Source organism: Perca fluviatilis, chromosome 21, assembly GCF_010015445.1.
Source record: "Perca fluviatilis chromosome 21, GENO_Pfluv_1.0, whole genome shotgun sequence".
Lineage (NCBI taxonomy): Eukaryota > Metazoa > Chordata > Actinopteri > Perciformes > Percidae > Perca > Perca fluviatilis.
The window spans coordinates 16,002,109-16,029,600 of record NC_053132.1 but is presented as its reverse complement, the minus strand read 5'-3'; the positions used below and the strand labels follow the sequence as shown (position 1 = coordinate 16,029,600).

Genomic DNA, 27,492 nt, shown 5'->3' with positions numbered 1-27,492 from the left:
AGGAATTCAGCTCCAGATAACACTGACTTCTGTTCTGAAAGGTGCTTACGCCCAATTTAAGTCTGATAGTTTGATAAATGAGGGCTATTGCTTTTGTTGTTATTAAGGGAGTGGCCTCTGTTTAGGTACAGGCATCAGTGTGCTACCTGTATGTGCCCCAGGCTGGCCCTGCTGCTCCTGCAGACTTTGGCTATCCACAGAAATGCCACTGTCACTGTGCAGCTTCTCTCCCTCAGGTGACGGCGTCTGGTTCTGGTTGGCTGTGCAGTTGTTAGCTCCTTGCTTGTTCTGCTTCCAGCTGTTCCACCTGAGTGACAATAAGGAAAAAGGAAGCAGTAAATCAACAATACTGAAGAAACAGTTTGTTTCATGTAGGAACTATGGTAAAAATGAAATAGTTCCTTTATGAAACTGCTTACAGCCAGGTCTGTGGATTATCTTGAGTAACTGGGTCATGATCTCTGGAAAAAAATGCTTTGACCACCACAAGCCGAGGGCCATCTAGTATTATTATATTCAACAGAAGGCAGGCATCTCTGGGGCCAATATCTGGCCGTAACACTTGGCAACTTGCACCCAAACAATCTAGATTGTAAATAGCACTGCAGGTAAGATTGTATTGTATTTTTGATTTTGGGTTGAACTGCATGGGTTTCAAATATATATGAAGAGTGTAAATAGACCATATTGTGACCCACAGGACAACAGTGTGCTCTCATCCAGGAAATCAGCAGATGGTCTCATTAAATATGAAACTTCTTTGTTTTAGTTTTTTGTTGGTTTTGTTGCATATATACATTTTTTTTTTTTTTTTACTCAAACATTTTTTATGACACTTTTTAAATTTCAGCTTTTTTTTAACATTATACTTCTTAAAAAAAAACATAAAGTTAAACAATCTGAGATTTGTCTTGCTTGTTTGTCTGGGAAAAAAGGGGCAACTTCGAACTATAATATTATAATCCAGCAGTGCTCATCATTTATTTTTACTGTGTGCTTTAACTTACATCATATTGTTTCTGTCCTCACCTCTTGAAGATAATGAAAGCCACGAGGCCGACTACAACAGCTGCCAGGATGGAGCAGTAGATGGGGATGAGTTTATCATTCAGATGGTAGATCGGCTCCTTGGAATCACCATTAGTGGTGGTGGTGGTGTCTGTAGGGCCCTCTGGTGGGAAGCCGCCTGGTGGGAAGTCATCGTAGGTGGGTGTGGAGTTACTCGAAAAGGGCGTGGGAGACACTGTATCTTCGTAAACTGTAGGAGCTGTGAGAATTAACCAAAAAAGTAAAGTTGAGGGCTGTAAAACCAAAACATAAACTGAAAGAGACTTGACCGCTATTCAAACAAAAGGAGATAGCGCAAAGATAAATTCCTCCAGGCCAAAGTTTGCCCCACCATCAGTAGCAGCAGATGGAGAAACATGTTGTAGACTCTTTGATACCCTGCAGATTTGGGATATTTCCAGCTTGAAGATATGGTTGGAAAATTGTATCCCAGATTTAAATATGGATACAAATATGACAGTAAGACAGATCATCTATCTCCAAGCTCCTATCATTTGTTTTGCCTCTATCCACCATAACCAGTGTAACCATAAATGTCTCACATGCTGCAAACACATACAACAAGCACAACCGCCCACACATTACATCCCCCATCACTCGGTCATTTCCCCTCCTCCCCAGGTAGCCATTAACATGGGTAAGAGCAAGTATGTCCATCCAGTCCTGCCCACTTTCCTCCAACCATTAGCGCTAAGCAGTGATGTTGGCTCCTCACCGCGGATGTGGAAATCTATCCTTGCCTGTGACTTCTTTACAGTTACTCACATCATAAACAGGAAATAAACATGGTGGCTTCCAAGGCCACTAAAAACCTCAGGAGAGCCGCTGAATGAGGTGAACATTTTTTTAATTAGAGCTCATATAGATGGGTGCACGGAGAGGCTGTAGGGCTTTCAGCTGAAGGTATTCTAAGGGTGTGATGTGATAAGTAGTTTATGGCAAAACCAATATACTGAACATGCTATTAATATATTATGCTGGATGTCCATCATTATTAATCCTTAACCTGTTAAGCCACAGATTTTTTTTTCACTAAAAATAAGTCTTATGATGATGTTGGTGACGTATTACTCTAAGGCCTAAAGACATTGTCCAAATGCACTGTTGGTGGTTGAGTTGCATTGTGGGTTATGTAGGCGCCAGGAAAGAAGACAAGGAAGAAGAATGTGGAATAAAAAAGATGATATCTCTGGTTCTGCTGCATCAGTTTTGATATATAGGGCTAATATCTGTGAATAAAGTGCCTAAAGCGTGATTTATGCTTCTGCGTAAAAGCCACCTTATGGATACATACGTAGGTACTAGAGATGGCCCGATATCATTTTTTGCTTCCCGATACCAATTCCGATACCTGAACTTGCGTATCGGCCGATGCCGAGTACCGATCCGATACCAGTGTGTCATATATTTTATTATGTTTTAACAATTGTATACTACTATCCCTGTATGGATGTGATATGATTTCTATCTTTGTTGTCAGTCTGGCTCAGGTTAAAATCTTTGTTAAACATGAACAAAAACATACAATGAATGCCACAGAACTTTCTTTATTATCCAGTTTGACAGTCAGTTATAATGGAAAAAGAACAAAATAAACTACTTTTAAGTAGATTTTCTTTAGGGCTTTATTACGTGGTATCGGATCGGTGCATAAACTCCAGTACTTCCCGATACCGATACCATTGTTTAAGGCAGTATCGGAGCCGATACCGATATGATACATGAAATCAAGGAGAGGGTTAACTTTTCCTGCTACAGATTTCCCACCGTGGTCAGAAAGCACAGGGGAGACACTTTGTTTCTCTCACTATGACTCTAGAGTCGGTACTCGCTCCGAAGCTAATCGCTGTCACTCTCACTTCTCCCTCTCTATACCACACACTCCCCACACACACAAATGCCGGCTCGACGCACACACCAACGCACAAGTATAAACATCAGGCCACTTACGTAGGCCACGGCGAAAGCTCTGCAAAGCTCCGCAGAACCATAAATCACGCCTAAGAAATACAAAATACATTACAATACAATACAAACAGGCTTCTGATTATGCACTGCAGCATATCACATTTCTTCCCGTCCTGTTCAATATCCCCTACAAACACAGACACACACACACACACACACACACACACACACACACACACACACACACACACACACACATACACACACATACTCGAAACCAGACACCATTCATTGACAGAAATCTTCTTTGTCCAGCGCAAATGTCCCCTCTTCATCCTTCAATTCTCTCTCTATCCATTTTACCGCTGGCTACATTTTTGCTCGTTCTTATCAGGCGTTTCCTCTTCTGTCAATCAAACTTAGGGTCATTTCAATGTCGCTTTTTTCTTTTATTGCATGTTTTTCACATCCTTGTGAGCACCTCCGTTGATGGGAAACACAACATCATTGTTGTCTAACCTTCCTGGTTATATCTTTTATTCATTTTTGTTCATTAACCATTTATGTCATCCATCCTTATGCCCTTGACTCTATGCATTACTTTGCTCTCCCTCTCTCTATGATTAACAGTTAAAACAGGGCTCTAAGTGCCTTTACTGAACCACTCAGTCAACCTATCACATTGTATGGCCTCTATTTCCACTATGCAGAGAGCCCAGTGGTTACTGGACTGCTGCTTTCAGTCAGAGAGTTACCATTGTTCAGACATTTTAATGATCAGCTCAGCAAAAACTTCCTAATGCTGTACCCTTAAGTCACGAGCTTCTTATACAAAATCACCTCCATCCACGCATTAGAAATGAAGTGATTATTGAAAAAATCTAAAATAAATGTATGTATTAAAAAAATTTAGAAATTACTGCACAGAAATATATGAAATTCAAGAAAAAAGGAGATACAGTATGCAGCTCATCACATAAAACTACTGCTTGCATTACCAGGTGAGAATATGCATGGAGAGTATACAGACATCATACTGATTTAGCAATTTGTCATGAAGGTGCATGCTATATTTAGACAATAATATGTTAATGTCCTGAAATGGTCTTCTATGATAGTCTATCCCTGATCCCAACACCCAAATAAGATCCACACTTAGACCTCACAGTGCTTTCATATATGGTGTTTCCATTTTAAAATGATAGGAGTGCAAACTTGGATGCTCTGTGTTACGATGTTTCCGTAGCTTGTCATTAAGATCATAAAAGCTGGAAGATGTGGAGCTGTCAAAATAACAGGTTCAGTCAACTGTAACTCTTATCAACAAACCGTTTATTGTATTTATTGTTAAGCATTATTTGGTTGTTAATGAAATTACTGGAATTTTCCTCCTGGCTTTGTCTGTTAATGATTAATGTGCGACTGGAAATCCGGGCACATGTGTACTTGCCAGCATTACCTGAGTAATTATATAGAAAGAACTTGGTGTTCTCATCAGAGTGTATATGCATACAGGGGGAGTGTGTGTGTGAAATTTGTGTTCAAAGTGAGTGTTTGTGTGTATGTGTGGGGTGCTCTAAAGCAGCCACGCCTGTGTTAAACTCGTCATTCCAACCTCTGGCAAACAGGTGTTGCTGCTGTTTCGACACCATATACTTTAAAAGCTTGCTTTGGAGTCAAACGGAAAGGAAAAGGAGGGGCTTCCGACACCAGCAAGTTTGTTTTTTTATATGTCATTACACCTGAGCACAGCCGCAGACCTGCCCAGCCAAACCTGAAACGCCTTCACCAATGATGGACATTTTTTAAATATTCATGTTGTTACAACAAGAATAAGTGAAGGGATAAATTAAGAATATTTTTGAAGAATGTTGTGCTTTTCTTAGATCCACCATCTCTTCCCTCTTTCTCGTTCTCCTTTTCCTATCTTACATGACCCATCTCATTTATCTGCCCACATGCTCTTGTGTGTGTGTGTGTGTGTGTGTGTGTGTGTGTGTGTGTGTGTGTGTGTGTGTGTGTGTGTGTGTGTGTGTGTGTGTGTGTGTGTGTGTGTGTGTGTGTGTGTGTGTGTGTGTGTGTGTGTGTGTGTGTGTGTGTGTGTGTGTGTGTGTGTTTTCTGCGGCAGAATGTGATCAGCACTTGTAGAGGTCAACCAGAGAAAACCCGAGAGTGCAGAGGAGTAACTCCATCACTTTTATCGACCAGGCCACATTCTCCGCATCTGTTCTCTCTGCTCTTTCAAGCTTTCTTCTCTTTCTCTTTCTTTTCTGCAGCTCTCTATTCCACTTTCTATTTCGTTACAATCCAGTTGACTGCTCGATTATGAGTTGTGAATGATTGGTAATCTTTCATAAATGCTTGATAGGTCATTAATAAATGGATTTTGATCCAGATCCTCTACAGCCCTTTTTCAGAATTGAAGTGATTATAAAGTCAAAGAGATCTTTCACATCTGGCAATCTCAAAGTTGTTATATTAATGACTTATAACTGATCTATAAAGCATTACTAAATGATTTAACCATTAATTAAGCCACTAGTTACAATGTATACACTCTTTATAATAGGTGCTGTATTAGAAGGTGGTACCAAACTTTGTTCTTTATTCTGAAACGTGCTACTGTTGTGCACAAATTTGACTGTTTGCCGCAAACCACTGTAACCTACTTTTGCTTCTTGTTTCTTTATTTTAAGACTTATAAGTGCAAATAAAAATACAAACCAAAAAATAATATAGGCTAAATATTACAGCCAGCTAGCTAATGTAACCCAAGTATTCATAGTATTATCATGAATAAGCAGAAAATGTAGAAAAGGGCATCTCTACAGTATATGATGTGTATATTTGCACTTATAAACTGTATGCCAGCCATTTTTCACATTTGTGGAATAACACAATCCTAATCTCTGGAATTTTGGTGAAGAATTTTGAAACGCATAAATTGTAGAAAAATACAAAACCAGCTTTCACTATGACAGAAATAATGGATCAAATGAGCCAACAACACAAAATTCCATAAAATTCCTTCTTTACACCACACTGCAGTAATTCAGCTCTAGACCGCTATGGCAGATAGAAAGATGATTATCACTGAGAGAAAGTCTTGGCAGAGACACAATCCCCCCCCATTACATCCTATAAATCTTCATGAGGACAAAACCTTGACTCCCCAAACAGAACTTTCGGCGAAGAATGAACGGCACGAGCGAAAGCGCAAGTGTTGTGGTCACCCTTGGACCAGAACAGCCCACTCATTCCAAATCGTTTCCAAAATGTTCCCCTGGAATGTCGAGGGGCAAATTCCTGGGGGATAGCAGGCGACTTCAGGAGACTGAGTCATCGCCACAAGGGGTCGATTCTTGTATGACGGCGCGGAAAGAGACACAGTCGACTTTAAAACGTATTTCATTGTTACAATGCTTGTACTGTGTGAAACAGCGAGCAAAAGGGTTAAAGAGAGAAGGTCAGCTGTGGTCATGGAGCCCAAGTCAGTGGAGATATAAGTCAGTAGATGTGTGGAGACAAAGCTATAGCCATACAATGAGTGACTGTGTAACACAAAGACTGTGAATTGTTTAGTCAGACTGGGCTTGGTCGACTTTTCACAGCTATTGATGTGGTAATGCTTTGGATGCAGGAAATTAGAAATGTCGATGGCATTTTGCCCTTTATCATTTTTCCCATTTGTCTTTCTCTCTTTATCTGTCTGTCAGATGCTTGCTGGAATTGATCATTAACTAAGCCCCTCCCACGCACAGTGATTGTCCAATCATAGTCCAGCAACTGTCATGGAAATATCCACGTTGAAGTGGTGTGCATGGGGCTCAAGAAAAAGCAACACTAGATATTTGGATAGTTTGGAGGGTGGTGTCTTTGTTTTTCAGCCTTTGCAAAAACTAAAATTGCTGGAGAAAAAGTTTAGGAAACTCATTAAACTGTGTGTTTGTCTGCTCTAACATATGCTGTAATCATTAGCATCTCTAGTAAACCCAGCTTGCTACCTACAGTAATAACCCTGCAGTAGACAAGGAGCGTTTCATAATTTGGAGTTACAGGTGACGTAAAAACATGATGACATATTGCAAGCTTGTCCTGGACGCTACCATATCAAAGTTTAGGCTAACGTTAGGGACTCTGTCCTGCTCTTTATTAGATTAAGGGAAGTTTACACTCTAGCAATCACAGTTATTTTCATCCTCATCCTAAAAGCCTTTTCTCTTGTAATGTGAAACCTGAAACATAATGCTGCGAACAATATAGCATAATTCTAGCCTCTTTCTGCTTGTCCAATATGTGAGTTAAACAGCGAAACAGGGTTATGTTGGAACAAAATAACATTACATTTTACTATATCATATTTATATTAGACTAAGTAGCTCTACACTGCAATACAAGAGCAAAGCTGTTTCTTCATTCCCACGTCTTCTACATACAGTATATTATTAATGTGGAGGATACTGACTTTTTGCCTGGGACATGCAGCTTCAGCCTCAGTCATTTAGCAGGATATCATATAGTATGTAGCCATCAAGTGCATATTTAAGACCCATTTTACAAGATTCCCATTTTAAAATGAATTTTAAAACATTTAAAAAGTCTGCCAACGATGGCATTTCCAACAATTTATAGAGCTAACATTAGCTTAATTAAATCTCAAACCCTTTCCCTTATTTTCTCCTACAATCCCTCCATGTTCTCCCTTCCTCTGTCTCTATGTCTTGATTTAGTTGAACAGGTCTGGCCCTGAGTGCTGTGAAGCAGATCACGCTTTCTGATTTCTGGAGGGCAACCTTTGATCGTTAAGGTCAACCAAACTCAGGAAGGAAACCGCTCCCTCCTCCTACTAACCTATCAATTCAATAACCAAATGCACTTGGACCAATCACCCTCCCCTCCCCCCTTTTTCTTCCTCTTAACCGCACCCACTCGACCTTCCATATGCTGTCTCAGATCTGTAATGTTCAATAAGTCATCTTATTGATGTAAATCTGTGCATAGAAGCGGGAGTATCGGTGCACGTCTGTATCCATATGGATCTTCGTGTGTTTTGTGACTCACATTTGAGTGATCCTTTAAACTTCCTTTCAGTGCGTGTATGTGCATGAATAAAATAATTGCATGTGTGCTGCAAACCTCAACTTGTTGCCCCTGCAGCCACAGGACCAGAAACTCAGGCTGTGGGTGATAGGTCATCCCACATATGCACAATCATGGGTAGCCTACAATCTCAAAGAGGAAAAGGGTCGAAGAGTGAAAACCTCTGTCTCCCACTAGCCTTGAGGCTCGTAGCCAAAACCTAAGACTGATAAGAGCAGGCAGTGACTACTCTGTCAAACTCAAGCATTGCTCATTCAACTTTCTTTAACCATGTTGTGAAAGGGCTTTGTCACATGTGTGTCAACATTGGCTGGCCATTCCTATTAATAGGGCATTTGCAAATAATCTCTCTCTGGGCTTGACAGTAATTACCCTGTATCCAATCCTATTATTAGCCATATTAAAACCTCAAATCCCGCCAGCGGGTTTTAAAAAGCATGTTTTGTTTAAGGGATCGCCAATTAAAAACCATTTATCCTGGAAAGAAGCTGAAAAAAACAAATTGTTCATCGGATTCTTGTCTCGGTTGTAGATAAAAACAAGAAGGTAGACATGTTTGTTTACTGTGATGCATACTAGCCATGTGATGAAAATTCATCCAATCCATGACTGGGACTGCAAACAACAGCACCAAACCACAGCACAGCTTAGTGTTAAACAGAGGTAGAAGAAGTATTCAGATCCTTTACTTAAGTAACAGTACTAATACCACACTGTTAAAATGCTCTATTACGAGTAAAAGTCCTGCATTGAAAACGTTACTTAAGTAAAAGTATGTACGCATCATCAGGAAAATGTACTTAAAGTACTTATTAGTAAAAGTACTCAATGCGAAACTATGAATGTAGTGGTGATAAAAGTATATATCTCTCTCTGAAATGTAGCGGAGTAGAAGTAAAAAGTGGCATGAAAAGAAAAGACTAAAGTAAAGTACAAGTTCCTCAACATTTGTACAGTACTTGAGTAAATGTACTGAGTTACATTCAACCACTGGTGTTAAGATTCTAAAAATGTTAATAATTCTTTGTGAATGATGTTTAGCCAAAATTATTTTGTCCTGTATTGTATATAGTACATGTGTACCCTTAGGGAAATGTACTATCTGATGTTTTTCTATTTTTAAAGCTATAGTGTGTAGTTTCTGTCGCCCCTATGAGGAATTCTAAGTATTGACAACACCACTGTTGTTGCATCCACATGATACAAGCTTTCCATAATCGCACACCACCCACACTCCTCCTCCACGCAGTTGCTAGTAGCCAAGGAGGACACTGAGGATTAAAAAAAAAACATGATGGACTCTTCAAAAGAGGTAATTATCTTCACTCGAGTTTCTGCGTGTGAAAGTCGCCGGATGACTGAGAAGTACAGAGAGATGATGGTCTTAATTAACTTTGAATCAATTCATTTGGCAATGGCTTTAATGTACCGGACGTTCATTACTATAAAAAAAGTTACGCACTAAAGCTTTAAAAAATAAATTATCAAATAAATGTAACTTATATTTTTCCTTTTTTATGTTTTATACCATTATAACGGTGTTAAACAGCACAAAAAACATGTATTTGTTGTTGTTAATTTGAGATGCAAGACTTGCAGATAGATAGAAAATCTCAGAAAAAAACCCTCAGAAACGGCTTGGTTTTCACAGGGTTAATACCCAGTCCGGTGCAAAGCAAAAACCACTCCATCTTTTCATTCCTGTCTCCTAGGAATTGCATTTATAAAGTATGAACTTGTTTTTCCAATTATGTTATGGTAACAAACATAATAGCAGAAAAAAAATTTTTTGAGTGAAAGAAGTGTTACAGTTACAAAAAGTGTAAAGTTCAGGACTGTGACACAGGACACCGGTGTTCGCATCCTGAGTCCTGCATGTGCTTAAGTTAAGTCAACAAAAGTACTTTGCTTAAGGTTAGTGAAAGATTGTGGTATAAGTTAAAAGTTGATAAACACGTCCTGCCTCATGCACGGCCAACTTTATTGTGTATTAAAACTAAGACCATGATCTTTTCTTGTTCTTTAAACTTTCCTCATTATGTTAATAGAAAATGTAATCTGGACGGCACTGCATTTTCTTAAACATATTTGCAGTTGCAAATTATTTGCATATATCATTTCTAGTAGACAAGCTTGACCCGTACAGTATTGGTTTGTCTTAGCTGATTATAACACAGATGTTACTTCAGGGGTCATTTAACAGAGCACTAATCAACTTCACTTGTCTTAGTGTTGTTGTGACCCCTAAAAGGATTGTGGGGATCATGCCATGCTGTTCAGTGCACATCCCCAGAGGAAACTCATACTGCCTGATCTTCCCACAAAGACCCCTGTCAGCATACAAGCCTCCCATGACCTTTAACCTCTGACCTTGCTCGGCGGCCTGCAGAATAGTAGAAGTCATATCACACTTCTTTAGATAAGCATCTTGCCTTCAGACCCATCAACTCCGTGGGTCTACCGCAACAAAGTGTGGTCGGTAGAGGCATGTTTTACCATCAGAGAGATGAAGTGAGTGAGTTTTTTTTCCTTGTAAGATTCAAAACAAACCACTAATCCCTTTGGAAGTGTGGGAGGAAATTGGATTTTCACCCCACATAGCAGCTGAGCTTGTATCCACATAAAGGGGAAGATTCACCACAGGCCTAACCTCAAATATAATCCAAACAATAACTGCTATAAATCCAGCTTTCTCTCCAAAATTCACCTACAGTATAGTCAATGTGATGTTCTAGTTCCCTCCACCTTCAGTTAAACTATGTCTCTAATGTCTCAAGTTACGACTTGTCTTTTCACAGGCAGTGGCCTTCTCCTCTCTCTCCCTCCACCTTTCCGACTGCGTTTAGCCTTTAGGCCTGTGTTGCCCTCCTCCACAACACTAATGGATAAGGATGTCTGGCAGCACTACAGATTTGTAAGTGCTGATTATGCTTGTGCTTCGGTAAAAAGATTACATTAGAAATAAAGAGCACATGATTGGGTTAAAGTGAAGAATAACATATGATGATGAAGCCCATACACAGTGAGCTGTGTGCCTGGAATCACAGCAAATTCACATTCATCATGAAGTATACTGCGTTAGCTATGTTTTAGTATTGGAGTTCTGGCTCCTTTTATATCTTGATCTTGGATGAATCATCTCTGCATCCTTCATTACAACCACACTTCTCTTTTAAAACCACAAGTTGAATCAAGCTGCATTAAAGCGCCATCCTCAATGGAAGATGTTTTTTACAGCAGCAGGGCACTCGGTAGGAAAACATCAATACACTTTTATTTTTGCTTATCAAATAGCCTTTTCTGTTTGTGGTCATTTTCCTGGTTATTGTAAAGCTGGTCAGACACTTTGTGATTTATTAATCTTGTATGTCCCATTTACTTACACTACATGTTACACTACATCACTACGTGCAAGTAATGCAATTATCTAATCAACCAATCACATGGCAGCTGCTCCAATGCATTTAGGGGTGTTGTCCAGGTCTAGACAATCTCCTGAACTCCGAACTGAATGTCAGAATGGGAACGAAAGGTGATCTAAGCAACTTTGAGCGTGACATGGTTGTTGGTGCCAGACGGGCTGGTTTGAGTATTTCACAATCTGCTCAGTGACTGGGATTTTCACACTTAACCATTTCTAGGGTTTACAAAGAATGGTCTGAAAAAGGAAAAACATCCAGTCCTCTGGGCAAAAAATGCCTTGTTGATGCTAGAGGTCAGAGGAGAATGGGCCGACTGATCCCAGCTGATAGAAGATCAACTTTGACTAAAAATAACCACTCGATACAACCGAGGAATGCAGCAAAGAATTTGTGAATCCACTGTAAAAATGTTGCCTGGTCTGATGAGTCTCGATTTCTGTTGAGACATTCAGATGGTAGAGTCAGAATTTGGCGTAAACAGAATGAGAACATGGATCTGTTACTACTGGGCAGGCTGGTGGTGGTGTAATGGTGTGGGGAATGTTTTCTTGGCACACTTTAGGCCCCTTAGTACCAGTTGGGCATCGTTTAAATGCCACAGCCTACCTGAGCATTGTTTCTGACCATGTCCATCCCTTTATGACCACCATGTACCCATCCTCTGATGACTACGTCCAGCAGGATAATGCACCATGTCACAAAGCTCCAATCATTTCAAATTGGTTTCTTGAACATGACAATGAGTTCACTGTACTAAAATGGCCCCCACAGTCACCAGATCTCAACCCAATAGAACATCTTTGGGATGTGGTGGAACGGGAACTTCGTGCCCTGGATGTGCATCCCACAAATCTCCATCAACGGCAAGATGCTATCCTATCAATATGGGCCAACATTTCTAAAGAATGCTTCCAACACCTTGTTGAATCAATGACACAAAGAATTAAGACAGTTCTGAAGGCGAAAGGGGGTCAAACATGGTATTAGTAGGGTGTTACTAATAATCCTTTAGGTGAGTGTAAATACGTACTACGTTAGTAATTACTAAACAGCCAAATTGATTAGTTCAAAAGCTCATTATTTCTGTTACTCAGCCCAGCTCTAACATTCCACCCACATGTCTAATTGTCTGTATTGAACATGTGTAAAAAGGAGACGCTGTGGTTTAACACACAGCAAGTCCACTGTTGTATTTACTGACCACCAACAGCTAGCTAAGCCCCATGACTGCACACAGCAGAACTTCAGAAGTCCCATCTTCACAATGAAGCCGTTAAACTCAGCTGATTCCTGAATGTAGTCGTACCAGTGGCTAATATTAGCAAGCCAGCTAAGACATGTAAAGAAGACCACTTTGGAGTTACCGGGAGTTTCATTTCTCTTATTTGGTACACTAACCATCTCTCAACACCTTTAGTCTCTGTGCCAAGCTAACACATACCCCAACAGTCTCTCTGTTAAAGCATAGCCCAAATTGATAACAACCCTTTATCAAACTCCCTGTAAGACACTGAACAAGGCAATCCCCAAATTGTAGAACTAATGGGATCAGTAACAGTGGCAAAGCTAGTTAAACAATGTCAAATATGTAATCCCTTACACTACTCATTAATGTATTATTGCCCAACATAGGTGCTTACACTAAGCGTTAAACGTAAAACCCCAGTCAACCTAGTCCTTGTATTCAAACAAGATGACCGCGTCCTCAAACATTTGAACAGAAAGCGAGGTTAAAGAAATAAGAATATGGACCTGCAGATGGCTGTGAGGAGGTGGCCTATATGGTCTTTATGTTTTGCAGCAAAGTCAGTTTTATGACTATCACGTAACAATTAAATTTGTAGTGTCTGCCCAGCTCAAGCTGCCAACTTTCATTTATATGTACAAGGTTGTGACCTTTTGAGCCTTTAAATAACATAAATCCTCCAGTTTGACTTAAGTAAAACTTAAAGCAAAGCATAAAAATCCCCAAAACAGGAAGAAATACTTACAAAAATACATGAAGGACAAATCTACACAGGTTTTACTGTCTGTTTAACTCATTACTAGCTCCTTTAAGTAGCCCCATGGGCTGAACTGAAAGCCCTCACAGGCCAAACGGGATCATGGGAGAGGCACAAAAGACTTCCTTTAGTCTTGCTCTGTCTTCATCCCTGTGATAACAACATCCTTCAAACCGCTGCCTCAACAGACTGCATGGCTGATCAACAGACTCCTTTTATTGTCATTTCACAAAAGCGTTGATTTAATCTGTGTGTCATCAGGTCATTGGAATGAGCAGTGACTGCAGTCATAAGGAATTTGTGATATGGAGTGATACCCACAGGGTGCAATGATATAAAAGAAATTCAGAGCTCCGTTCAGAGATATGACCTCCTTCTAAACCCTCAATACAGAAAGAGTTTGGTCTTTGTATCTGTAGATGGGATGAGTCCATGAAGATAATGAGACAAGCTTTGGCGTGGCATTTAGGTCTATGGGCCAACAATGTCTATAGTGTCACACTGAGATGATCTGATTATGTGGCTGACAATGTGGATGTCCAGTGCATCGTACTGTCCGCACAGTGCTGGACGGCGACTATGTGCTTACATAGATTCTATTCAGGCCATCATGACCCTGGGCGATGTACTCCGTCATTCAGCTTTGCTGGCCCTACACAGAAGCTCATGATAAACTTTCCTAGTGTTATGATAGGGTCATTCCGCAGCCATTTACTAAATAGCTGAAAAATAAATAATACATATTACATCTCTGAACAAGTGAATTAAGTCTCTTGTTAAAAGAAAAAAAAAAATTTAGAGGAATTTCACTTTTCCTCTTGAACAATCCCATGAATGCCTTATTCATTTCTCTCTGCATGGAGTTTAGTGTTTTAAGTGTTGAAGATTTTTTACTTAATGGCCTATTAATAAAGGGCCAGTTCGCCCTAATTGCAAAAGACTTGAAGATATTTAGGAGCCAGGCTAGCTGTTTCTCCCTGTTTCCAGTCTTTGTGATATGCTATGCTAAGCTAAGCTAAGCGGCTGCTGTCTGTAGCTTCATATCTGCCGGATATTTTTAAGTGTGGTATGGATCTTATATTTCCCAAAATATCAAACTTTTGCTTTAGGTTTAACTTTACACGTACATTTTGTCACTTGCTTGTATCCATGTGGAGGTCCGTGAATTGCCCTTAAATTGTGGTGTAAAACCACAAGTGTGAACATGCCCACAGCACAGACACCCAATGTACTGTATTATAACCAGGATCATGTAGATGTCCATTTTGGAGTATATATCAGGGCCTGAATTTGGTACACTGTGACTTGATGTTCACTGTGAACATAGCTAATCGTCTTACCAGGACAAACTGTATCTGTGAGAGAGGTGCAGGGCTGTAACACTTCCCCGTCATCACAGGTGGTGCAGGGGATGCAGGGCTCCCGAGAACTTTCCTGGTCAGAGTAGGTGTCCCCGGTGCACTCCTCACACACCGTGTCATGGTCAAACTCACAGCTGTACAGCATGCCCTGGCCTTCAGGACATTTGGTGCAGGGTTCACACTGCTGAGAGATCGTATTCATATAGTAGCTATAGTTGCAGACACAGGTGGCGTCATTGGAGTCTGTACAAGGCGCCTTCATGCGGAATGGACCTGTGCATATTGTGCAGGGCTGACATCTCTCTGTGTGACTGAAGTTTTCTGAGAAGGTTTCACCTGAAAGGAGAGGGAAGAAAATAACTATTAAACTTTTTATCTGCCAGACTTCTGTTTCTTCAGCTATCCCTTTAAAGCATTTGCAGTATATGCACAATCTTATTCCACCTCCAGGCTGTTTATATTTTCTGCCCAAAGACTTGTGTATTGAAGCAGAAGTTACATTTCCAGTCAGAATCAAAGACTAATTATGTCCTTTGCATAGTCAGCTTGTGGAATATTGTAGTGTACCTCAATCTAGTAGGGTTTTCCCATTTATTATTACATTTTCTTCACCAAAAATGTATAAATTCTGTATTCAAGAATAATATGTGTAGTATATCATTATATTATATCATATGTGTGCTTGTTTATTTAGCATTTTTTACTTCTCTAAATCCCCTTAAGAGTGTTGTTTTAAATGTGTGTCAAAAAGTGGAATTGTTAACCATGTTATTGGGAAGGGCACATTTGGATTCAGCTTCTCAAAGTCACACTAACATGGAAATTCAGTTTTAGGGTCATCTCCCCTGGTGGATATGTAATTGCATGAGGTCCCTTTGGACAAGAAAAGATTCTAAAAAAAAATTATGAATAAATGTATAAGCAGCAACATGTTTTTTAAAGGATTTTTTAGATGATAAACTTACAGACATCACATATGTTTCATAAATGATTTGTATACCTGCCAGATATATCTGCAGAGGACGCAATCAATATTGCATGTTTTATGGAATTTTATTTTGGTTGGATAGAGAACTGGGAAACACTAAATTATGCAACAGACGTGTGTGTGTGTGTGTGTGTGTGTGTGTGTGTGTGTGTGTGTGTGTGTGTGTGTGTGTGTGTGTGTGTGTGTGTGTGTGTGTGTGTGTGTGTGTGTGTGTGTGTGTGTGTGTGTGTGTGGTGGTGTTTATTTATTTTGAGTTGATGAAGAAAAATCATCTGCAACTATGTCGATAATTTTATTAGCAACAATCCCAAATATTCTCTGGTTCTAATTTTCTGCTTTGAATAAATAAATAAACTTAAATATCTTTGTCCGTAAAGTGTTGGTCGGACAAAAAAACTATTCTGATACCATCATCTTTCTCTATTTTCTTCAATTTTATGGACCAAACTTGAAATACAAAAAAATTTATTATCATTTTTGAAATAATACGACCAATGTAAACTATGCAGATCTCATCTTTCCAGATCCTGCCTCAATTGTCCTGTCTGTTTGACATTCCTTCACCTGAACTAACCTAGTGTTGCAACTATTCATTTCATTATTGATTAATCTGCTGATTATTTTCTCAACAAACTGTTTTGTTTATAAATTGTCATACAATTGTGAAAAATGTCCATCACAATTTTCCGCAGCCTGAAGTGACGTCTTCAAATTGCTTGTTTTGTCCAACCAACAGTCTACAATCTAAACATATTCAATATATTATGATAGAGGACAAGAAAACCAGCAAATATTCACATTTTAGAAAGCTGGTACCAGAGAATTTTGGGGATTTCTTTCAGCTCAAACTAAACTGAACTAAACCGTGTGTGGTAGGAGACAGGGGGGGTTGTGTCTCATAGCATATCAAGTTTTCGGTCTGCGTCACTGGCCCACCAACCACGGCGAACGCTCTGATTATGCAGAGATTAAAACAAAGATGAGGACAGATAGACAGAGAAACAGAGAAAAATGGAGGAACCACAAGAAAGCAGAGTGTCATTTGAGATGCACCGTCTGAAATTGGTGGTGTCCAATGTGGGTCCTTTACATTTTTGTTTAATTATGTCTTTAAGGAAGTGGACAAACTATCGTCCAGCCACCAGTTCAGTTATACACTGTTATCCCCCCTCACCCCATTTATCTCCTGCATCTCCTCTCCCTCTCTTCAGACACACACTCAGACTACCCTCACCCCTCCTCCCCACGAGTGCTCTCAGAGCCATTATCATAATGCCATGCATCAATAATGCAAGTCAATACATTAATAACGCTAGCCTGCAGCATGGAGGGGGGGTTGAAGGAGAGGGGGAGGGTGGGCAATGGAGGCGGAGTGAGGAAGGGGGGTACAGGCGGTCTTTTCCTGGCTCAGCATATTGTATCACAACAGTACTTTTGCATCTAGTATAACATTCAATCCTTTGTTTTCAACACCCATAAAAGGACTCCTGACTTTAACCACTCTGGCTACTGCGCAGCATAAGATGTGTGTGTTTGGTGAATGTGTGGGAGTTTTGTGTCTGTGTGTGGTTAAATGTGTGTTTTCGTGTGTGTTTGTGTACGAACCATTAGCTGCTGGCTGAGAAGATGTCTGGATTCCAGCTGTACAGCTATACTTGCTCTGTTTTATCTCCACCCATCTGTTCATTCATCCAAACTCCTCTGTGTGTTTCAGCTGGCCCTCCTTTTTAGCACATCAGCCAGGACCCTGTTAGCTATCTGTACTAAATGAAGCCTGAATGCTGTCTGGAAACCACAGTCTGTCTCTTTACAGTATAAATGGATTCTTGGCACATTAGATGCTATCAACTGTGGGCGACATGCCTGAAACAACACACGCAAAGACATATGGTGGGTGGGAGTTGATTTTGGAAGACAATTAGGGGGAAGGATTGATAAGATGCAGTAGTTTCTGTCACATGAGTTTTTGTCAGAACCAGCTATCCTAAACAACCCACCGCTATCTGCTTTGCATTTCTCTTTTTCCACGAGTCAGTGTAGAGCCTGTCTGGCCTCATGAGTTTGAGAGCCTGTCACTGTTTGTCTTTTCATGTCTGAGCACAACAAGCACTGTAGGAGTGAACGTTATTAACCTGAAAGCCTTCTGTTGTGCAACAGAAAGCAGAAACCTCAGAGACACAGCTTACTGTATGTCATTAGTTAAAATAATTTTGAGCCTAAGATATAGTTTTTATACAAATAGAACAATCGTTAATTAATAATAAGCAGTCCAGGGCTTATTTTATATATACAAGGCAACAATATATCATAAAGATGTAACTCATGATCTCACTTATAAAAACATAAATCATTCCTGGAAGCCCAAAGAAATACAAATTTAATAATTTTCTTCATGTACACATTCTGTGACTTCTCTCATGACCTAAAGTCTGAATCATTTTCTGACTGTGGGGCCTCTTGGCTTAGGGTTTGCTATCCTTCACTGACCTAGGGAGGTTTACAACCACTTCCTAGCCTGGACGCAGGAAAGTCAGGGAATTCATAGAAAACTCTGAGAACAGTGTAGGAACTGGCTGTGGACCAACCCTGGCCTCTGCAGGCCCAAGCTGTACTTTGACCTCACACATAGAGTAAACAAAAAAAAAGAACTTTGAATGTTAATTTGTTTTACCGACACACTCAAGCAGAAGATTCTTTATATATCCTTTGGAGCTCTTCAGTCACCAGTCATGTTTACAAAATCAGAATATCTGTGCTTACCATCTGTGTGACATAACGTGTCTGAGGCTCTAAATATCTTCCACTGCAACAACATTTGGAGCTGGTCCCATTCTTGTATCCTCTCAATATCACTGTCCTCATAAAGTCTTACAACCCAGCACAGCTTCTCTCCCTACATGGTAAGGGCCATGAAGAGGGCAGTAATGCTGGAACACAGTCAGGTTTGGCATCTAGTTTATTTCCTGACAAGCAGCTGAATAAGTCTACAGATTCACATCTAGACTTCAATCTGTATTATGTTTCAAACTGATGTTGAGGACTATTATGTTGGGAAATCTAAAAAACTGTGACCTGTTTTAGCCACACTAGGCAATGTCAGTCAGTCAGTGAGTCAGTCAGTCGGTCCAAACTGAAATAATAATAAAGAAAGATAAGATGGATTGCAATTAAATTTGGTACAGATATCCACAGCCCCCCAGAGGATGAATTATATATATTATCAAATCAAAATTAAAATTTGTTCAATACTTGGTTTGTGACGAAACACATGTAAAACTAATGACATTCCCATCAGCCTCAGCTGTACTTTCTTTAGTGCTTATCAGCAAATGTTAGCATGCTTACGAGCCTAAAATAAAATTGGGACCATTGTAAACGTGATACCTGCTAAACATTAGTATATAAGCATTTCCATTGTGAGCATGTTAGCAAGCTGATGTTAGCATTTAGCTTATCATACCACTGTATCTAAGTATGGCCTCATCTCTAGCCTGGCTGTAGACTTGTCTTGTTTATGTTTCTGAATTCTTGAAGTTACTTCATTTAACATTCAGGTCCAAGAGTGGGATCAATAGTGCTAACTACAACCAATACTACTACCACCACTAGACAAAAGAAAATGATATAGCAACTTTACTATCATGTCATACTAAAACAAGATTGGTTGCAAAATATACAAAAACTATCATCGTCATGTCCAGATTTATTTACTGTTTTATAGGCCAGAAGCACGATTTTGGATCCTAATTCAAACTTTGCAGAAACATTACTGTAATTTACAATCCTGCATATTTCCAACTGCTGTTGAACCGCGTGTATTCTCCAGGGACAGTAAGTGCAGTAGAGGGTTTTTATGAGGAGGACATAACTTATAGACAGAATGTCATAGTGGCAGCAATCCAATGTTTTTGTGTCAGATGAAACACTAAATTACTGTTCAATACATTATGTATGTATGTGTGTGTGCCATTATCTCTGCATTAAGACATGTGACCAACACAGCTCCTTTATCAATGTGTGTGAGTGTGTGTGTATATACTGTGTTACTCACTGTCAAGGCAGGGGGCGCAGACAGTCTGTGTGACTCCACATGGTTTGACGACGCCCTCACCGGGCTGGCACTGCACGCAGCATTCTCCGCTGGTTGTATACTGGCGTGAAACACATTCCTCCTTATTTGCCAGAGCCCCAACCTGCCAATCACCAGAGAGACCGTTCAAAATGAGGCAAGCAAAGTATCATTTACATTTAGCAGCATCCATAAGATTAACAATACATTGGCACACAAAAAACGACTTGTTATTGTCTACAAAGAACTAAACTTGATTTATGCTATGTCTAGCATTGTGCAATGTGAGCTTTATTTTCATCATTTTCAGAGGCCTGAAAATATTCAGTATTTCACAAGAAAAAGCAATGTCTTTAATCATCCGGGGTCCCTTTAGATTTATTTTGGAACCACTAAACTAGCGGTTCCCAGTGTAGGCGGCAGGGCCGTGCAACAAGATAAATCTAAGGGGGTGTGAGATGATTAATGGGATAAGAAAGAAGAAAATTTCAGCTACAAAAACGTCATTGTTCTAAGTTATTTTCTTTGACCTACAGTCTTGTGAAATACTAAATATATTTTTTCTTAATCAAGCTTCGAAAAGTATTCAAATGAAGCAATCTGGAGGGAAAATCCTCTTTGGTCAAACTGCTTACAACTTGTAGGCACTGTCAGGTCGACAAAAATACATGCTTTATTTTTATTCACACATCTAAAGTCACAGATACAGTAATAAAATCACACATTCAGACCAGGTAACACTGGATTATGTCTTCTCTGCATTCTTCAAACAGTAACCTGTTGAGTGCTTTATGTTGGCTGTTGACAGGTGAAAGATGTTTGTGCGTGCCTCTACATTTGCAAATGCATGAGAGTGCGTACAAGGTTGCACACTCATGCCCGGGCCTTGATGTTTCCAGGAGTCTATGTTTATGTGACCTTTTGCGTTATATCATACTGAAAAGTTTCTTATCTCACACCGGGTCTTTTTTTAATCTTCCGCACACGTCGATCTCAAAAGCAAACCTTGATAAAAGCAGGGATTGCCCTCTGACACCGAACCAGAGGAATTGTCTGTCTTTTATTTTCTCCAGATACATGAGAAGGGATTGTTTTTATTTATGAGGTTATGGTCTTCTTCTGTTGGGCAGTGTCTCTGTCACTGGGTGACAGACAAGCCGCAGATCAGAGGGCAAAAGAAAGCTGTATCCTAAACTTGTTTTAATCCCAGATTTCATTAAAAGTAGCCGGCGTGGGATTTTAAAGTATATTACAGCTGTCAGATGCGAGTCATTTTGCTCTTTACTGATTTGAAGTTTGGGTGTGTATGCATGCATGTGTGTATACTGAGGGGTTGTGTGAAGGTTCACTCAACATAAATCGTCAGGGTTCAGGTGTGTGTGGAATGCTGCAGACAAGAGAGAGGAGCTCTAAAAAACATCAAGTGTCCCCTCAGGCACTTCTGAGTCAGCTGGCAGATAGTGTGTGTGTGTGTGTGTGTGTGTGTGTGTGTGTGTGTGTGTGTGTGTGTGTGTGTGTGTGTGTGTGTGTGTGTGTGTGTGTGTGTGTGTGTGTGTGTGTGTGTGTGTGTGTGTGTGTGTGTGTGTGTGTGTGTGTGTGTGTGTGTGTGTGTGTGTGTGTGTGTGTGTGTGTGTGCACACATGTCTCCCCCTTTTGCCGTTGATGATGTCACGGCCCATTCGCCTTTAAGTCTGGTATTCAGTTAATCACGTTGTCCATGTTCAAGAATGTAACTTTGGCTTTGTTGGGAAACTTTTCGCTTGAAATGTTTCATGAGACATGCCTGATGATATCTAAACATTTCCTGAAAGTTTTTACGAAGACTTTGGGGAAACAAAAGCATTAATCTTATCCTGCAGAGAGTGAAACTCTAGTCTTGGTAATCCTCTGATGTTGTTTAGGATCTTTAGCCACTGAATATGCACAGAAATGTTTTTCATAAACAAATATTTCTTGAAAAGTTGACACTTGAGATGTGACACTCTCACAGTGCAGCAATTAAAATCATTTATCAGTCTTCAGAGCTTCACTGACCTTACTCTCCAGCACACGCTCTACCTCACACATACACCTTGCGCAATAGGCATTCATTCAGAGATGAATCAAATCTGTCATCACACACGCTTCCCCTGAACTGCCCTCTTATATATTATATTGTACACACCCATCGGCACGCATATGTTGCCGCAAAACGCATTAACATCCTCACATATGAACAAACCTGCTCCAAAATGACTGACTGACACTTTTGAAATATCTCCAAGTTCCAGTGTTTAGCTTCCCTTAGTTCTTATTCTATGACACTATCCTAGCTCCGGGTGTGGGTGCAACGCCAAAGCGTCTCAGAGACCAAAAACTCAGATTATAGTGCAACACTATGAATGTAAATTGTGCATACAGATGAATTAGAGGGTAATGTGATTTGAGCAAATAGCTTGTGGAATGAAAGAATGTGCAGCACTTAGCAAGTTGCAGCTCGACTTGCAAGTTTCCTGTTGTTGTTTTTTTTTTTTTGAGGGTTCAACTTTTTTTCAGCCGATTTTCCTGAAGCTAAAGCAAGAAGCAAGTTGATGGCACACTCACATCAACAAGCACACACAAGCATGTGCAGAAGCATCTGGACACGTAACTTCAGAGCAACCAACCTGACTAATAAATGCAATTTTCAGTTGGGGACACTTAACCTCTGCACCTCAGCTGTCAGCGCTTGTTAAGCCATTATAGAGTTTGACTATACCAGCCAATAAACTGGGCCTAATTTTAATCCAGGCATGGACTGCTGTGGCAACACCATTGACAATTACATTGCTATTGACTTTCTAAACAACGCTGAATCATTGTCTATTTTTAATTGAAAGGGACAGACAGACAGACAGACAGAGAAGAAGAGAGGGATGTGAGTGTGAGGTGAAAGGAGAGAGAGAGTGAGCGGGGGATGGTTCGGGCTGTATCAATATTGCATGTTCTGAGCCAGCAGAGGATGCATACCCATCAGTGGAAGCAGCTGTCATGTATCAGTGATGTAGCCTGTTCCTTAACCAGGACCTTGACAAGCTGTGCAGCCCTGACTGGCCATGTCTTGATAGAAGAAACTGGAAAATAGATTTCCTTCCTGGGCCCTGCATGGCCTCAAGGGATTTAGAAATAAATCATGATCATATCAAATGCGACTCTACAGAGTTTGTAGCCTCTCAAGATTTCTGTTATTGATTTCTGGTAATGGAGGAAAAATTACAGTAAATTCACCTCATCAGTTAACACATGGTTTCTTGGTGAGCTCCTCCACAGTCAGAGACCAGTGTGACATTGTTATTGTCCTGCCGTCTGAAGGGCCACATGTAACTGAGAAGGGTGGAACTACAGATCCAGCAACTGGAGCTATAGAGTGTCAACCTGAATGGCTGCTGCATACATCCGCACTGCTTTACATTGTCAGCCCGGGACTGAAGACAGGACAGGTGCAAGGACACGGACTCTTATAGTTTTCAGACCTAAAAGATATACTAGACATTTGTACAAGTAGAGATCAAACTCGTGAAATTTAAACTGTCATAAAGTAGCCTAAGTTAAATCTCACTTCATGCAAGGAAAAGACTGTAACTTTACAGTTTTTTTCCGGATGAATTTCCTGTCAAAACGTAATACGGTGCTGAAGGTTGGAAGGAGGGAAATCTGAGGAAGAGGGTCAAGTTTCTCAAAAACCACTTGCCCCCTTATTGGGATGAATGGATGCGCATTTGCGCAGGTGTTATCCAAGTTTAGCTGATGGCAACCATTTAATACACACTTTGTAAGGGGCTACTCACCACTCCAAATAACACTGCGATAAAAGCGGAATTCATCCTGTATCTCCTTTGCATCCTCACAGTAGGCTGAATCGGATCGGATGCGACGCAGCAAGATGCGGATCTCAGTCACTTCGAAGTGAAATAAACTCGGCTGTCATCGCTGCGCTTCTTTTGAGTTAAACTTCTAGAAGAAGAAATACATAATAAAAAAAAAACTCTCCAGGTTTGCAACCAAGTGTGTAGAAAACTGTCCAGATCGAAGCTGTTGTTGCAAAGAGTCAGTGAATAAACTCGCTAGATTGACCCATTGGATGTTCGGCTCTGGTGCGCTTTTCTCCTGGGCTCAAATGACAGGCGCGCTCAGCTCAACTGCTTTAGGGAAGGAGCCATCTCCCTCTCCACGCCCACTGTACGCGCGCGCACAGACACACACACACACACACACACACACACACACACACACACACACACACACAAACCTGTTGTTTTCTTGCTGAGTCGGATAAACCAACCAGCTTAAATGTTAGAGACAAATTAAGTCTTGCGAAAGTCGTCCATTTAGCAAAGGTTTTTAGATGACATTGTGCTATATGATGAAAAGCCTCGCTGCAAACAAGACAATGGATTAAATGTAAATTTTCTCCAACTTTCATTCCCTTGAACAACTTCTATAACTGAAGGAGATCCAGCAGATTGCAGTCTGTTTCTGCCTGGTGACTTTGTCTCCCTGAAGCATTGAACTGGCCTTGTTTTGTTGCCTATCAGTGCATGTAGACAGCAGCCACATCAACAGACTTCTCTCTCCATGTGAATGCACTTTTAACACAGAAACCTGAGATCCACACAGGTAATTATCCACTTATATTTGCAGCAGCATAAGTGCAACTTGAGTATCCCCATCACTCCATGGTCTAAGTTAGATAGTCTACATAAAAACTTTATAACAGTGCTTTTTTTCATTAAGTTAAATCACGGGTTGGCTCTTTTCAGAAACACTGCTGCCTTTATACCTAAGAAGAGGCAATCTGTTGACTGGCTGACACCTGAGGCCAAATGTTGGCCTGAAATAAACCGGGGAGCACATCATATTTTACTCTTTTTGATTGATATTTTAGATTGACAATTTGTTTGTGAGGTTTACAAGTGAGTGTGTTATAGTCTGCCATGTTTGTGCATGGTCTTCACAAACTGACTGTCCCTGCAGCCTTATAAATTATCTTGTATCTCTTTCTTCTAATGAAGTTACACTTGATGGGCACTGAACTAGTTGGTGCTACTTCAAAATGATTCCTGGGATGACAATAAGCCCAATTATGAAGTATTATTGTTGTTTTTTTCCTTTATAACATGCTCCACTGGAGCACCGTAAGATATAGCTGAGTATACTTTTTTTTGTCAGATATTGTGAAAGAAGACCAGGAGACATACAGTAGTAGAGAAATCTTTGTGAGTCACACATTGGTTCATTAAAACTGCTTATAATAAAGGTTGTGATATCATGAATGTTACACCCAGGTTAAAAAGGTATTCTCAGACATGGCAGGTGTTCATTTCTCTGTGCAGAGTGTGTATTTGCATTGGGATTTAAGATTGCTAGTGCAGTGCCCGTTCAAAACATGCCTGTTTGGAACGGGACGAATAGTTTTACTATTAATAGTTAATAGTAAAAAAAAAAAAGTTTTGAATACTTCTTCTACCACTGCCAATACAAACATTCCCAGTTAGAGAAAGGGTGAAAAGTAAAGCAAGACACTTTGCCTTGGCCCCCAACTAATTATATGTTACATCAAACAATTCAGTTAATCTAGTCTTGCCAAAACCATAAACCAATAATTTTGTCAATTTACTCAAACTGCTTTCAGATAAGATTTTATCTGACATATCATTATCTGATGAAAAACACAGGTGCCTACTGACGTCATCCTCATTTCACAACCGCCTTTAGCAGTTTAGATAATATAAACTCAACTGTCCGGTTATTACAGACGGACATGTGAACTAAGCACAGATGCTCTACTGTCCTACTGTTATTACAAACCTGAAGTAATCACAGACATTTGCCTCATCAACACCAGAACCGGACTGAGTACAGAGACGGACTCAGCCGGCACGGCAATGTGAGTGTGTTTGAAGCAGGGTTGTGGGGGGGGGATGGGAGGCAATGACAATTAAGAGTTTTTTATTGTATCTACATTTTAGTGTTGTCTTTTTCGTCAAAGATATTGCATGTTGATATCACCACAGTCAGAGTTTAATGGTGGAGGAGGTGTCTTGTCATTATTATCGTGAACAAATTTAACACTTTAGCAGAGGTATGAATTTCCAAACAGGCTTAGTGGCTTGATGGTTATAAAGTAACGTTGAAGTATGCTCACTGCAACTTAATAAGATATAGTGTCTGGCTTTTATTTGATATCTAGTGTCGTCAAAAAAATGCCTTTTTATTGAGTTTCCTCATAGCGACATGGTCTGGGTGAATGTAAGCTGGGCTTTTATTGTAAAGGGTAGACCTGGAAGAAGTGAAGCCAGCATAATGCCAGTGTTTTTTTAACTCAGCCTTTATTGTGCGGTCGTTAAGTTTTATTCACTGTTTATTAATAACCAATATCCAATGCTGTCCAAACTCCAAATTCCAAACGCCAAGTTCATAGGGTACCCAGAAAGCCAAGTGTGAAGTAGATCAGATAAACGGTTCTCGATATATTTGAAAGACAACGGACACACACACACACACACACACACACACACACACACACACACACACACGCACACACACGGTCCTCAATTTATATAGTTAGATGTTTCTGCCTTGTATGTATCAAGAGACAGTGATTTATTTAGACCCTGTAAGGACTGAGGGCAGGGAGGGAAATGGGTGCAGCGAAAGAAGAGAGAGAGGAGGCCAGGTTACTATGGGGGGGATAAATAATGCATGAGAGAGAGAGAGAAATAGACAGACAGACACAATGAAAATCTGTTTCAGAGTCACTTATTTGGGCCAAAATAGATGAATGTAATTTTCATCTTGGTCCCTGTAGTTCATTCAAGATACTCTCTGCTTATTCCATCTGAAATCACTCATCAAAAATGTTACTTTTTGATGGGAGATGACATGAAGGCGAATAACAGCACACTCTGGATAAGAAAGCTTTAACAGGAATACAGACCTCAAACAAGCGCTTTAACAGGAATACAGATTGGTATCTTTGGTTGGCTATGAAATGGTGGTATGATCCTACGATAACCCATTAGATAGGAGACTATAAGCTGTGACATAAATGGTTACAAAGATTTATTTGGTTAAATAATATATTTTTCTGTGTATTTTAATCAAGTAACTCATTTTAAAACTGTTTCCGGGAATCGATCCAACCTGAGAAAAAAAATTCAAAGCTGATGTTAAATAAAGATTTTTTTTTAGCATTTTTTTAGCATTTGAGTGAGTTTTTAATGTTCCTTTTCATTTAAATGTCTATAATATTACATTTTGTAAAAAACAAACAAAAAAAGTAAAAAAAAAAGTATTATAAGAAATTATAGGGAACTGAAACAGCCAACGATGCAAAATATCTGGAGTTCCACTTTGTTTTTGCAACAAAGCTTGTGCGCATTTACAAGTCTGTGTTTACTGGAAGAGAAAAAAAGAGGAAAGAGCATGCATAAAATTTAAAGGTCCCATGACATGGTGCTCTTTGGATGCTTTTATATAGACCTTAGTGGTCCCCTAATACTGTATTTGAAGTCTCTTTCCCGAAATTCAGCCTTGGTGCAGAATTACAGCCACT

General features: G+C 40.0%; 1 protein-coding gene and 1 long non-coding RNA gene across 3 annotated transcripts in view; one reads left to right on the top strand and one right to left on the bottom strand.

The window, feature by feature from the left end:
- ngfrb (nerve growth factor receptor b) overlaps positions 1–24,053 on the bottom strand; it is a 29,164-nt gene extending 5,111 nt beyond the window's left edge. The window contains exons 1-5 of the mRNA XM_039788795.1: positions 23,726–24,053; positions 19,902–20,043; positions 14,842–15,198; positions 1,030–1,267; positions 147–307 (exon numbers count right to left, since the gene is read on the bottom strand). Of these exons, the coding sequence (XP_039644729.1) occupies positions 147–307; positions 1,030–1,267; positions 14,842–15,198; positions 19,902–20,043; positions 23,726–23,779 (952 nt within the window). The 5' untranslated portion in view covers positions 23,780–24,053. The remainder of the gene's footprint in view (positions 1–146; positions 308–1,029; positions 1,268–14,841; positions 15,199–19,901; positions 20,044–23,725) is intronic.
- LOC120551380 overlaps positions 1–27,492 on the top strand; it is a 56,698-nt gene that overhangs the window by 20,507 nt on the left and 8,699 nt on the right. The gene's annotated exons all lie outside the window — the stretch shown is intronic.